Source organism: Emys orbicularis, chromosome 10 (assembly GCF_028017835.1).
Source record: "Emys orbicularis isolate rEmyOrb1 chromosome 10, rEmyOrb1.hap1, whole genome shotgun sequence".
In the NCBI taxonomy this organism is placed as follows: domain Eukaryota; kingdom Metazoa; phylum Chordata; order Testudines; family Emydidae; genus Emys; species Emys orbicularis.
Genome location: NC_088692.1, coordinates 3,125,172 through 3,140,224, shown reverse-complemented (window position 1 = coordinate 3,140,224; position 15,053 = coordinate 3,125,172). Strand labels below are relative to the sequence as shown.

Below are 15,053 nucleotides of genomic sequence, written 5' to 3'. Positions count from 1 at the left end.
TCACCTCATGAAATTAATAGGCAGCGGGTTTAAAACAAACATAAGGAAGTATTTCTTCACACAACGTACAATCAACTGGGGAACTCATTGCCAGGGGATGTTGTGAAGGCCAAAATTAGATACATTCATGGAGGATGGGGCCATCAATGGCTATTAGCCAAGAGGGTCAAGAATGCAACCCTGTGCTCTGGGTGTTCCTAAATCTCCAGCGGCTAGAAGCTGGGACTGGACGACAGGGGTGGATCATAGAATCGTAGGACTGGAAGGGACCTTGAGAGGTCATCTAGTCCAGTCCCCTGCACTCATGGCAGGACTAAGTATTATCTAGACCATCCCTGACAGGTGTTTATCCAACCTGCTCTTAAAAATCTCCAATGACGGAGATTCCACAACCTCCCTAGGCAATTTATTCCAGTGCTTAACCAGCCTGACAGTTAGGAAGTTTTTCCTAATGTCCAACATAAACCTCCCTTGCTGCAATTTAAGCCCATTGCTTCTTGTCCTATCCTCAGAGGTTAAAGAGAATAATTTTTCTCCCTCCTTTTAATAACAACCTTTTATGTACTTGAAAACTGTTATCATGTCTCCCTTCAGTCTTCTCTTCTCCAGACTAAACAAACCCAATTTTTTCAATCTTCCCTCATAGCTCATGTTTCTAGCCCACTAATCGTTTTTGTTGCTCTTCTCTGGACTTTCTCCAATTTGTCCACATCTTTCCTGAAATGTGGCGCCCAGAACTGGACACAATACTCCAGTTGAGGCCATATCAGCGCGGAGTAGAGCGGAAGAATTACTTCTCGTGTCTTGCTTACAACTCTCCTGCTAATACATCCCAGAATGATGTTTGCTTTTTGCAACAGTGTTACACCATTGACTCAGATTGACTCATTCATTGTCAACAAAGGGCTTTGAGCTCCTCAGACAGCGGTGCGAACCACGATGAAATCCTGACACTCCACACATTGCGTCTGCCTGAATAACCGGGGGCTGGTTGGGTTTGGGGGGGCGGGGGTGGCTCGGACTAAGAGGAAAGATTTTGGGCCCAATTCTCCTCCCGGATACACCAGTTTTTACACCAAACAATGGTGACTCAGACCGTCATCACCTTAGGAGCTGGGCCAAAGGAAGGGAAAACAGCAAGCGCCGAGGAGGGAGAGGAATCGTGGAGGGTGTAAGGGCGCAGAATAGGGTGTGATTAGTCTGAATATTGGAAAAAACTTCCCGGCCCTTCAGTCCATCCACCTGGAGAACCGGCTCCGTATGGGCAGTGGCAGTGGAAACCCCAGAGTAATTCAGAGGACCACCCTGCCCTGGGGGAGGGAGGAGCACCGGAGAACCCCACCAATGCTCCTCGCACTCTATGTCTCCGAGAGAGGACAGCGTCAGGAGAACAGGTGACTTTGCAGGCCGCCCAGCAGGCGGCTGAGATCCCTCCATGGCCCCTTCCAACCACACAAGGTTTCCCCACCGCTCCGGCCTACAGCCCTGGTGGTTTATCATTCCCCAGCCCTGAGCGGCAGGCCGGTACAGCCGTGCACCGAGCAGCGCAGCAGAGCAGACGGACTCAGGGGAGCAAGGCTGCGGCATGTTAAAGTCACCAGGCTGCAGCCCGACACCAGAGGAGATTTACGCCTAGAACAAGGCCGGCGTCTCTCCGCAGCAGGGACAGGCCTGGCTGGGGCTGCCTGGATAATCCTGGGATGCTGTGCTCGGGGATCACCCCACTAGCAGTGAGACTCGCTCAGGTCAAGAGCAGGGCGTGACCCAGCATCAAAGCACAGATGGTGCTGTGGAAATGGAGCCGTCCCTGGACGAGGCAGGAGCTTCCCTGCACAGCGGCCTGGGCCCTCACCTTCAAAGGCCCGACTGGGAAACAGAGTCAGGCCAAGCCCGTGAGCCAAGAGAGGGGGAAGAGATGAGGCGAGATCTAGCAAATATCTAATCCAAGGGGTGTCTGGCTCTTTGGAGGGGGGGGATGGGACCCAGGCCCTTTCCCCTCTATGGGGCACTGGCTCGGATCTGGCCCCAGGGCAGGGACTGGCTGTCTCAGGGGGTGGGGAATGGGACACGGGGTCTTTACCCTCCAGGCCCTCAGAGAGGTTTGAACCTGGCCCGCAGGAGTGGGGACTGAAAGTCATTCCCATTGGAGCAGGACATGCTAGGAGCCCGTTTTCTCCTGATCCTGGAAGCCTGCACAGTGTTTAGGGGCCCTGCTCCGAGACCCTCCTTTTGCTCCCCCTCGCCCATTTACAGCATGATCCCCACAGCCCACCAGGCGGATTTCTGTGGAAACCCCGTCCATCCCCACCCCAAAGCCCTGTGGCCGCAGAGCAGATGCCAGGGCACTGAAGGTTCACTCCGAGGCCTCACCGCCTCTCCCCCGGCCCTCGGGGCCAGGGCCCAAGCCAGCACTGGGCGTCAGTCCGTCTGCTTGGAGGATGCAGACCAGAGATGCAGCGTTAACTCACTCGCAATGAGCCCCCTGGAGCAGCCAGTGCAGAGTCAGCTGGGGGAACCACGCAGCATAAACAGAGCAAACACACGCTACAGGTGCCAGCCACCCCCAGCACGCACTCAAGTCCTGAGGCCCTGCACAGTTCACGTGGGGCAGACACGCACCTTCCCTGGACACGCACACAACAGCACGGCTGCTCTCAGCAGTCAGGAGCACAGGCTTCCTCACAAGAATAACACACACATGAAAGTGTCTTGGAAAGAGACGTTGGCTTGACCTGCCCTTGGCTCCTGACACAAAGCACAGCTCTGGAGCCAGTTGGTTCATGAAACAGCAGCTCTGGGCCGCCAGAAATCAAGTACAACCCCTTCGAATATCGGTGCTCCCTGCGGAGACGCCTTCCTCCTGAAGCAGTCGGGATGTGCTGAGCGCCAGCCAAAAGCCCGTGACCATTGGAAGTGGCGTTGGGTTTTCAAATCGGGCAACCAGCCAGCAGGGCCAACTGGCCAGGCCGTTCTGGGAAGTCAGTTTGTTTGCTTCCCACAGACACCAGTACGTGGAGTTTTCCATTGACCCCTTCTTCCCTTTTCCTTGTTTGGGCAGAGCCAGGTAGAATGTTGTGTTCCTCGCAATGGCTAAGGGCCGAGGACTTCTGGGAACTGGATACAGAGGGGGTGCAAAGAGACAACAGCAGCAACACCCTCGCTACACATCATCGGACATGCAAAATAACCCGAGCTGGCACTTCCTGGGTGGCCTACATCCCTCACACACACAGCCCTTGGCCAGGGCAGCATAACTCCTCTCTCTTTCCCCCTGATGCTGAGGTGCAAAGACAGGGAGCAGAAGTGAGGAGTGTTTATGTCACTGCAATTATCCGATCCGTTGATTTAGAGGGGAGAACAAACAACTTGCTGCCAAGCTTCGGGTCTCCGTTCGCGTACCTTTCAGCCAATCTCATTCATTCCGGACGCCGGGGAGTTACGCCTTGCGCTCGCCGTGCCCCAGAAGCGTCGCTGAACGAAAGTATTTCACTCTGCACACTAAACCGGGCCCCGGGTCACCATGGCAACCCATGTTAATTCACGAAGGGATTTTTTTAAATCTGATTTATTAAACCCCTTACGAAGACGACATTATCCAGATAACAAAGCTAAGTTATCAAATCTTCCCTGTAAAAACAGAAGAGGGGCTCTCTGCACATGGGAAATTAGCCCCAAAGATTGCGAAGGGTTGGGGTGGGCAGTGAGGGGAAGGGATGGGGCTGGTTTTCCTTAGGCTGGGACCCAGTGGAAACAGAGCGAGGACGCATGTTCACAGCGCAGGCAGCTCACGCTTGGCAGCCTCCTTTGGAATAACATTAGCTCGCACCTACTACACTATTTACGTTTCCTCCCGTGGCACAACGCCACCCCCGCCCTCTCTCGCTCACTCAAGTTCCGTGCGCGGCTCCAACCGCCAAGTCAAACGACCTTCGAGTCCCCGCGGATGCGGGACACTGAGCCGGCCCTGGACTGCTTTACTGAGAGGGGGCCAGTCCAGAGGGGGCTGTGGAATAGGGGATCACGTGGTGATGCTGATCTCATGCACAGGCCCCCAGGCTGCTTCCCCCATCACAGCTCCCGCTGTGCACCCCTCCCTTCCAGTTAGAGACCCTACCAGCGGATTATTTACTGAGGCATTGGGTGGATAACCGCAAGGTGCTCGGGTAACGGTCACATGTTGCAAGCCACACGGCCCTATCAGGGGATCTCGCCCCGTCTCCCAGGGACCAGTGCAGGACTGGTCCCTACGGCTGTGGTCTCCAGGGCTTTGGCCAGCTTCGCGTTGACTAACCCGAGCGATGGGGTTCTGGATCGGTAGTGCTGCGGTCGCTGCAGCACTGGGAGACGCGTAGGCTTAGCTGAAGCCAAACCCAGTCTCTGTTGGGGATTCCTGACCCTGGGGTGGCAGTTTCTGGGGTAATGAGGAAGTGGCTCAGTAAGTGGGAGGAACGGGGCGAGCTCGGAGGGTGAGCCGGGGCTGAGGACGGCTCTAAGCCTGCAGCGCACTCTGACATAGCTGGGAAATGAAGAACAAAACACCCACATGGTGACAGGGCAACAACCTGCTGCGCGTCTGTGACTAAGAGACCAACGAACAGGCTGGGCAGTGCGGCACGCTGGGGAGCGATGGGGGCACCCAGTGACAGGCTCCCTCCCACCACTCTTCTCCAGGCTAAATTCCCTGTGGCAGGGGCTGTCTCTTGGTTCTGGGGTTGTACAGCCCCTAGCACATCGGGGACCTGGCCCATGCCTGGGGCTCCTTGGTGCTATCCCCACACAAATAATGAATGCACCTGTGCTCCAGGCTGCCTGAAGGGCTCAGTCCAACACTGAACGGGAAGTCAACCCGGGAGAGTGAATCCTCAGCAACCTGTTGACATGAGTCATCAGAAGACGAGCAAAGGCTTACCCCGACTCTGGCCTGCAGAGATGGGTGAGAGGCATCCTGCAGGGAGCTAGACAAGTCAAGATCCAGGCACAAGCCTCGGTGCCAAGACTGTCGCTATCTCCTGACATTTGCACAAGAGAGCTGGAAACCCCCATTCTGCCATCAGAAAGATGCTACTGGTGGGGGCGGGTCTTACCACTGAGATCAACAGACGGAAGAGAAAGCATGTGTGTGTGTCTCCAGTTACCCTGGGGCTGCAATACAAGCATTGCTCCACTGCAAAGACCCCTCGCTGAGCACACAAGTGGCTTATGGAAAACATGAACTGGCATATAATTTACCTCCAGCCTTCAGAACTCCTGAGGTCTGGTGGGAAGCCACATGTCTTGGGCTGGGTAAGTACCAGCTGCACATAGGATCAGCAATCCACGAATTGGCTGTTTGCAGAAGTGGCCTGCGGACCTGATTAAATGCATAGTCAGGGGCATGGATATCTACCAGGTGACCGGCATGGTCTCTTCAAAAATACAGGACACTCTCTGACTGAGAAACTGGAGGGCTGAGTTTTTAGCAGAGGAGGATTTGGGCGCATTTAAAAAAATACAGGAAGAGAAAGAATCAGTGAGGGGGCGGACCCTCACTCCAACACACAGCTGGGCATTGCCATGGAAACGCCAGCTGTGCGTGCTTGCCCGCAGGAGGGGATTTGATGAGATGAACGCTGGGGGTGGCCACCTGGCGGAGGGCTGCTGGGGTCCCTTGGGAGCACCTCGTCGGCACTGCTCTCCGATCAGCACCCAGGACGGTCTCTGTGAGCACCGAGGGCATGTCTGCGCAGCACTGCGAGGGTGTGATTGCAAGACGTGTGCACACACCCAAGCTAGCGCCGACCTAGCCAGCTCGCTAAAACTAGCAGTGAAGCCCCAGCAGCATAGGTGGTGGCCCGGGACACCTGAATACAAGCCCACCCTGGACCCTGGGTACGTGCTCGGGCCACTACCTGATGCAGTCACCCACACTGCCGCAGCTTCACTGCTATAGGTACCCCAAGCCAGCTTGAGCAAAGCTAGCGGCTCTGCCTACACATGCTGCAACCACCCCTCCCGACTGCTGTGTAGACAGACAGAGACTGGTACCCCACCTGCAATACAAGGGGTGGGCTGGGCTGGGCTAGAGAGCCCTGGATGACTTGGGCCCTGGCTAGCAACACTCCCCCTCTCTCCCTGTGGTGCATCACAACAGGCAAAATGCAGTCCATGGACCGAATCCTGAGCAAGCCAGGGACAGGGAGTTCACAGTGGAGGGACCCGCGTTCTGGAATCTGCCTCAGTTTGGAAGGGAGCTGCAGTGCAAGGCCTATCCCCCCTGCAGGACTGGCCTGGAGGAGGTGCTGCTGCTAGGAGGTTTGAGGACGTACAAGTGCCCCCAGCTAAGAGGAAGGGGCTTTTATGAACTGGCACAAGGATGGTCTTCCATGCCGGTGCCACCTGGTCAGGTACGTGCACTGAGCCCCTCTCACTGCATGGGAACTTTCTATTTGCATCCCTGAGATACTCAAAGGCTCTGGAGCAAACTAGGGGCTCGTCCTCTGCAGAGTTTCGTTTTAAACGGACGGAACGTCTCCATGCACGGAGCAGGAAAAGCACAGCTGGTACTGCGGCAGGCTCCCTTCTCTACACACTGCCCCCTGCCAGCAGAGAGACTCCCACTGACCTTGGATCGGGCCCAAGGTGGCTTTACTCTCCCCTGGAAGGACTCCTGCTAATGGCGTGAACTGCTTCTTGCTCCCCAGAGCCCACCAATAATCAGTGCCAACTGCATGGGTGGTTCCTCTCAAGTGGACACCTGCCACACCTGGACTGAGACCCAGTAACTCATTTCACATAGGGCCAAACAGCCATCAGAGGGGGAGTAACTTTCTGCCCCTCTCGCCCTGGTCCAGATCGGAGCCAGCGTCGCAGGAGGTGGAAAGCTACATATCCCCTGCCATTCCTAGTCCTCAGACCTGTCGAGATGCCCATTTCCAGCTGGAGGACTGCAAGGATAGGTCCGATTCCCAAGAGAAGGTCTCTCCTGCTGTCTCACGCGTGGCCCAGCAGAAGCGTTTAGGTTCCAGAAGAGAAATCACTGTTGCAATGGGAAAGGTGCAGGTAAAAGAAAAGTAACAGCAAAGAACCAGGCCATACAAAGCACAGTAAAAAAGCACCCCGGGCACAGGCAGAATTGCTATTTTGCTATTCCATTGCCTATTTCCCTCCCATATCCACCAGCAGCATTTGCTTTCATCTCCCTGCAAGGGGAGCATCCGTCACTTCCCCTCCCTACTACAGGTTCTGCTGGGGAAGTGCAGTCTAGCAGGATGTAAGTGCCATATTTATCAGCGATCTGGGTCCCATAGGGAAGGGGAGGGCTGGATGAAAATTTGTATATTTATAAGCCTTCATGAATTATTCAGTTTGGTGGATGAAATGCCTTTAACCAGAGCAGTTAAGAAATGCTGTCTCCAGCTTACAAGATACAAATTCACCCGGCGAGCGCCCACGCAGACGGATAACTCTGCGCTCTGCTTTCCGTGGCAATCATGACTGCACGTGTGTGGTGCCCTCCCTCCCCCAGGATGTAGTTTAAAGTCACATACACGTCAGAGTGGCTACTGAACGGGCGACAACAACGTTAGCAGCAGCAGCCACAGGTGGCCAGAGCACGAGGACACAAGCAGAGGAATTCTTTAGCACACAAGTGCGGCCTGCGGAGACTACATAACCCACAATGCACCGCTCCATCCTGATGCAGCAGCCATACCTTGCTCCGCTCTATGAAAACTAGGCACAACTAGTAAGCCACTCTCGGGAGAGGAGCGGGCAGGAAGAAAAGGGAGTTCCCACCTATTGGGATTTGTTTGTATGACAAATCTTGTTTGGCATGACCAGCAGCAAAGCTTTCGCCCGACTCCAGCATGCCCAGGCCGCGTGATGAATTCCCCCTCAGACGTCCCATCAGCTCTTACCCTGACCAGCTCTCTGCCAGATGCCATCGCTTGCAGAAGCATAAGGCCTTACTCGCCTGGTCGCTTGCCTATCAGCTTATAGCTCTCCGCGGGGGCTGAGTGGGTGGACTGCCGAAATGCCAACATGGGGCCTACATTTGAAGCACCAACGATAATAAGAATAATGCCCATCTCACTTGCCCCTGACACCGCCTGGGCTGCTCCCGTTAGTGATATCTCGCTTAAGCTGCTTGGGGAAGCTTTAAAGAGATTGCTAGCAGCTTTAAGACAATTAAAGGGGCAGAGTCAGCCAGCATGGTCTGACAGCAAGAATATTACTCGGAGGGGGCTCTGCTCCCAGGCACTGACTGTCAGGGCTGGGAGTTAAACAGATTTCTTACAAAACCCACAGGGCTTTACACAAGCAGAAAATGCCAAGGTTCTTTTGGTGTCACAGCCAGGGTATGTTTAGTTTGGAAAAGAGGAGATTAAGGGGGGATATGAGAGCGGTCTTCCGATACTTGAAAGGCTGCCATAAAAAGGATGGAGAAAAGTTGTTCTCTCTTGCCACGGAGGGCAAGACGAGAGGCGTTGGGTTCAAACTACAGCACAGCAGATTTAGATTAAATCTCAGGAAAAACTCCCTAACCGTAAGAACAGTCGGCCTATGGAGCAGACGCCTCGGGAGGTCGTGGAAGCGCCTTCACTGGAGGTTTTCCAAAGGAGGCTGGATAGCATCTGTCCTGGATGGTTTAGACCCAACAAATCCTGCATCTTAGCAGGGGGTTAGACTAGATGACTCTTGCGGTCCCTTCTAGCCCTATGGTTCTATGATACCACAGTGATGTGCGCAATAGAAGAACCTGAGTACAATGGGGAGAGACTGTCTTTTTTGTTCTGTGTTTGTACAGCACCTACCACAATGGGGTCATGGTCTGTGTCCCTAAGTGCTACCACAATAGCACCTTGTAACCTGGCATGAGGCTCTGCCTCTTGGCTTAGCTGCTCCCTGCACTCATTTCCCCATGTGTTTAACAGGGCTTCCTGATGCCTCAAGGAGGAGCAATGCCTCCTTACCCTGGTATCTTCCACCCCAGACCTGAGGCAGGAGTTAGCTCCCTGTTTGCCAGTTGCATGGCAGAGCCAACTCACCCTGTCTCAATGCTGCTAACGAGATGTGAAACAGGAACAATCATACATGTCCCAGCACTGGCTCAGTCCTCACACCCAGCTTTCATTATCAGGGGCTTTAGGCTCTGTCCCTCTCTGCCTGTTGCTTGTGCAAAGCACACGAAATCTCGGCATCTGAAATGGGAATCAATTTCCTGCACTCCGGCTCTGCTGAATACTAGCTGCATGTTAGTGGCTTACAGTAAATCTGCAATCTGCGTATGTGTTTCCCTGAAAAGCGTCTCGAGCCTCGATTTCCAGCATGGTTTGCTCTGCCGAGCCAGCCTGCTGCACCAGCAATCTGCAGTGCTAAAAATCAGGAGATCCCATAATGGAAAAGCTATTCCTGCTCCAGCGCATCTGTGGGTGACCGCTCGCCACAATCAACTACACGGAGAGCAGCACAGAGAGAAGGGCAAAGACTTTAGGAGATAACAGCATATGCTGGGGGCTCTATGCAGTCTACACAGAGTTTGTGCAAGTCGAAGAGTGAACCAAATTAAACACTGCCATAGGAACAGATCCATCTTGCTTGACCCCTAGAGTGACGGGAGCTGTAGAGTATTTGACATGAGACACTGCTGTAACGTCTCACATTTGTTACAGTCTCCTTCTGTTGAGACCCCCTAGCCCCCATCAAAGAGCGCTGTGAAGTCAAACCTTCCCCCACAGCGCAGGAGGGTACCATCTGCAACCAAACAAGAACAAATGCCCGTCTCTGCTACTGGCTCGGTCAAAACTATTTCACTCTTACCATTACGCCACAAATCAGAGCGTCCCTTCAGGCTGAGATTTTGGCAGAACAATTTCAAGATCCTGTGAGTTTATACAGTATAGTAAACAAACACAGGCACATGTCTTGGCAGCTCCTACTTCAAGAGACCCTTTCAGGCGAGAAAGCATATTGAAAAACACATGATTGCCTCTTCCACCTCCCTCGCCACCTCACAGATGATCACAACAAAATTGTTTTTAAAAAAATCAAATGTACTTTTCATTCTGTGTCTCATTTATTTACTTCCTGCAGTTCTCCCAGGCGGGGCAACAAAACCAGGGTGGTGAGTTTCACTCTTGTTTCCAATCAATTCTGCAATGTCTGGATTGCACACACTACATCAGGAGGGTCGATTCGTGAACAACGCGCTCTCCACTGGAACTTCAAACAATCCCAGAAAAATTCCTGCTGGCCTTGGATTTTGTAACAACCCGTCTAAATTTGGGCACCAAGATGGACCTGAGAGTGTCTATTTAACCCTTCAGGACCCAAGTTAACACGCCCGGGCCCTCGCCCCTGCTAGGGAATGAGTTGAGTAATATGTCCAAAAAAGCACCTGGGGGACACGTTTAATGACACCAAAGAGGAATCCCAGCAACCCCCTCTTACTGAGTAACAGCTCCAGTCAGTTCGGTGATCCAGTTAACAACCCCAGAGGAGATGGATTCAGGGAGCAGTATGAACACATTTTCTTGTTTAAACAGGTGTTATCTTTAGGCTACACATGCATTAAAAAGAACCACCAAACCAAGGAGAGTTACTCTGTGCACTTTATAAACAAGGCACAGCCAGGAGTGCCGTTACAGAAGATAACTGCTCTCTGCCATTAAGAAGCAGAGAAGGAACCAATAAGGGTTGAGTACTTCATAACTACACCTATATGGAGATTCATGGTAGCTAGTTTAGTTCAGGGAAGAAATAGCTGCACTGTACATGGTGGTGAATACAGAACGAGCTGCAGAGGTTCATAGTGTAACATGCACCAGGGCCAAATTCTCCTCCACAGTCCAGGCTCCATAAAGTCATTTATTCCATCGCTTAATCTAATCAAAAGCCGTTTGACCTATGGGTTGCCACCTCAGCGCAAGTTCAAAGTGTGTCAAGCGTTCATCAAACGTATGACCGTGTGAAGTTCGGAATGGATTCTATCTGTTCAATGGCTTAGTCTGCCCAGCCAAGCAAATTGGGCATCCCCTGACCGGCAGAACCGCACCCTGCCACGTGACTCCACCCCCAACGCTGATAGGCACCAGGGCATGTCCCGTTCAGTGGAGACTGGTGACAAGCCCCCGTTTAGATTCTGGATTCCAAGGCCAGACAGGACCACTGTGATCCTCCAGTCTGACCTCCTGTATAGGATAGGCCAGAGAATGTCCCCACAATAATTCCTAGGGCAGAGCTCTTAGAAAATCATCCACTCTTGATTTAAAAATGGTCAGTGATGGAGAATTCACAAAACGTACGCGTTATTTCCAGTCTGAATCTGTCTAGCTTCAACTTCCAGCCATTGGAGTGTGTTATACTTTCCTCTGCTAGACTGAAGAGCCCAGTATTAAATATTTGTTCCCAATGTAGGTACTTACAGACTGTGATCAAGCCACCCCTTCACCTTCTCTTTTTTTAAATGAAATGCATTGAGCTCTTTGAGTCTATCACTGTACGACATGCTTTCTAAGCATTTTCAGGGTTCAAAGCATTTGCCAAGCAGTGTTCATTATGGCTCAGACATCAGATTCACTACTGCTAACACTAGGAGACGTTTCTACAGCACCTTTCATCCCAAAGGATCCCCAATGTGCTTCACAAATGCAAACAGGCAACGCCCCCGAAATGCAGTCATTTGTGTACCACAGCCAACCAGCACACAGCAAAACCGTGGGGAAGGGAGCGTTTCGGCCAAGGGACTGGGGCAAACCATGACTTCAGGAACTGAAATGCCCTGAAGACCAGACAGAACCTGGGGGGTGGGGGGGTAATCATTTCAGGCTTCTGAAAGACCCACACATAGTTAGCTGCTGAGAGTGAAGTTCCAAGCTGAACCTCTTGGGATTTGAACCTGCCGGTTCAGGGAGTTAAAGCCGAATGCAAACCTGATGCTCGCCCCATTCCACTAGAGAGGCCTTGTTCCTCATAAAATAAGGACATGCTCATTCAGCGTGCACCAGGGGCCTGGTTTTCACCTGCACGGAGCTCGCGCTGAAAACCATGGGAGCAACAGAGAATCTGCACCTCTGAAAACCTGGCCCCAGGTATCCAACTTGGAAAGGCACCCAACATTCCTGACTCTCCACCCACCTGCAGCTCCATCTTGGGAAACAATCAAAAGAGGGTTTTCTTTGGTCACAAGTCAAATGGGGGGATGGGGAGCTCAGCTTAACTCCCTGGGGGTGTTTGCACCACAGAGCTATAGTATAAATAGCTGCTGCTTGCGAGGGGCCGGATTGGATTAGACAGGGCAAACCGCAGGTCAGGATTGAGGTGCCTTGGCAGAGCTGGGGGCCAGGACTGGAGCAGCAAGTCAGGACTGGCAAAGCTATAGCAAGGGATGGGGATGTCAGGATTAAGAAGACATCGGCGGGGTTGCAGCTCGGGCCTGAGGTGCATTGCCAGAGCTCTGCGCCACGGACTAGAACAGGTTGTTGTGGTCAAGACTGATGCAGGGCGACGGCCACACAGCACCCGCCTGGCTCCAAGCAGTGCTGCATCCCTCACTTGCATGAACATTAACCCAAATTCAGTGGTTCCCTGAACACTGGGCCCTGCTCGGCCTGGAGCCTATTGCCATCAGCCCCATCCCGAAGAGCTGTTCCTTTGCCGAAAGGCTCAAGGTTCATTTTTCCCCTTTTCACTTCAAACTCTCCCTGCCCTCCATTAATTCAGCTCCAACACTAAACCAAGGCTGTTACATTACCGATACCATCATGGCCTGAAACATTAGAGCCGCCCCATTGCTCTGCTGGACTGGACTGGGCTGGGCTACAGCTTGAACCTGGGGTCTTGCTTGGGGGTTTAAAGCATGAAAGAAACACCCTCGTCTCCTGCTCCATCGCATTCCCCCCCGCTGGATGCGAGCCTGACGTGCCGATGGGTGTGTGTACACGAGGCAGAGGATAGATGGGGAGGGGGGTGACTGGGCGAGTAGCACTGAATTATTTTCCACGGTGCGTATCCTGTTCACTTGGCTCCCATTCTAAGCACCGCTCCCAGGCTCTTAGGAATGCCCGTGTCCATGTTTGGGCAAAACCCAGCTGCAGGGCCACTCGGGGCTGGGTTTCTCAGATGAGAGGGCCCTGCAGGGCAGTAGCCCCCAGCCCAGCTGCCAATTGCAATCAGATAAAGGATCCTGCCACTCTGGGTGTGGAAGGCAGGCGAGTGGCTCGGGGAAAGGCCGGGGTGTATCCAACCCAGAGCCACGCTGCTGCACTGGCAACGGAGTGACCCCAGCAAACATCCAGCAGCGGAGCGAGAGGGCGCCTCTGGGATTTAATCACTGTTGCAAGGAGCACCACACACACACACCCCCCATCCCAGCAGGATGGAGAGCTGAGCGCCTGCTTTCCCCTCCCTGCACACACACACACACACACACACACACACACAGCCTGACAGCTCCGGCTTGCAAGCTCAGCTGGGCACCCAGGCAGGAAGGAGCAGGGCACGGAAACCCGCGGGCTCCCCCTCCCACTGCACATTGAGGGACAAATCCCAACGAGCCTTTATAGACTCCAGGGGCCAGCCGAGCCCAGGGGCTGCTCCTCACCAGCCAGATCGGGGAGGGGGGTTCTCCCCCCCCCCCAGCACTAGGCTCCTCGGGAGGGTGCACAGCCCTCCAGCCCAATCCCCCAGGAGCCCTCCGCACCCCGGCGGTCCCCCACCACCCCGAGGCTACTCACTGGCTTTGCCCGGCTTGGGCCGCTGCAGCAGCTTCTGCACCGTGCCCACGTCCTCCGCCTTCACCGCCTGCATCAGCTCCTGGTCCTTGCCCATGGCGAGCGGCCGGGCGCGGCGGGCAGCGGGCCGCCCTCAGAGGCCGAGCATCCTCCGGCCGGGGCGCGGGGCCCCGAGCCTGCTCCGGGAGGGGCCGCGGCGGCTCACACGCCCTGGAGCCGCAGAGCCCGAGCGCGGCGAGGGGGGAGCCGGGGGGCGCACGGGGGCCGGCGCCCGCGATGCATCCGCTGCAGGAGCCCGGGGGGGCGCCGGGCCGCAGCCCGGGCAGGAGGGGCTGGGGGGCGGCTGCTCCCCGCTAGCGGCGCCGCCGCCTTTGCAGGGCTGCTGCCCCCCTGCGCCGCGCCGGCTCCTCCATGGCTGGGGCTGGGGCTGGGGCTGGCCGCCGCCGCCGCAAGCGCGACGCTCACTGGCTCCCCGGTGCCTCCGGAAGGCTCCTCCCCGCCAAGCCGGGCAGCCGCGGCGGCCGCCTGGGAAGCCCCGGTGCAGGGGCTGCTCGGCTCCCCCCTCCCCGGCGCGCCGGGCAGGGGGCGGGGAGGCCGGGACCGGGACCGGGACCAGCCCCCGGGCAGGGCAGAGCTCGCCCGGCCCAGACCCGGGGCGCGTCCGCGGGCGAGTCCCCGGGCAGCCCTGGGGCGCACGGACAGGACTGACGGACACGGACCGATCCCCGGCAGGGCACCTGAATCCCCGCGGCTGGCTAAGGGCTGGTGACAGGGGCGGGTCTGTCGTGTGGGGGGAGGGGTTATTGACTAGGGTGAGCCGAGGGAACCGGGTGTGGATACATTGGGGGGCAGGGACTGGCTGGTCCTTATAGGTTCCGGCAGCCCCGGTCCTTGGCTGGGCCCCCGAGGGGGCCCCAGCACTGCTGCTACTGCTACTCAAGGAGCAGGGTCCGGCTGCCTGCCGGAGGGTGCCCTCTGGCTGCCGGGCAAGAGCCTCCTCACCTAGGATGTGTCAGGCTGAGCCTGGGGAAGACGCTACAGAACAACCTTGACTCCTCCTGGCTCTGCTGCCCATGGAAACACAGGTGCCGGGGGCCTCCTGCAGGGATAAACTCAGAGACTTTAAGGCCAGAAGGGACCGTCGTGATCATCTGGTCTGACCTCCTGCCCATGGCAGGCCACAGAACCTCACCCGCCCACTCCTGTAATAGACCCCTGACCTCCGGCTGAGTTACTGACATCCTCAAATCATGGTTTAAAGACTTCAAGTTACAGAGAATCCACCATTTACACTAGTTCAAACCAGCAAGTGACCCATGCCCCATGCTGCAGAAGAAGGTGAAA

General features: G+C 55.2%; 1 protein-coding gene across 1 annotated transcript in view; it reads right to left on the bottom strand.

Annotated features, from left to right (window-relative positions):
- The window catches only part of CASKIN1 (CASK interacting protein 1), a 155,298-nt gene extending 141,492 nt beyond the window's left edge, over nt 1–13,806 (bottom strand). The window contains exon 1 of the mRNA XM_065412256.1: nt 13,713–13,806. Within this exon, the coding sequence (XP_065268328.1) occupies nt 13,713–13,806 (94 nt within the window). The remainder of the gene's footprint in view (nt 1–13,712) is intronic.
- Nucleotides 13,807–15,053: the final 1,247 nt, after the last annotated feature.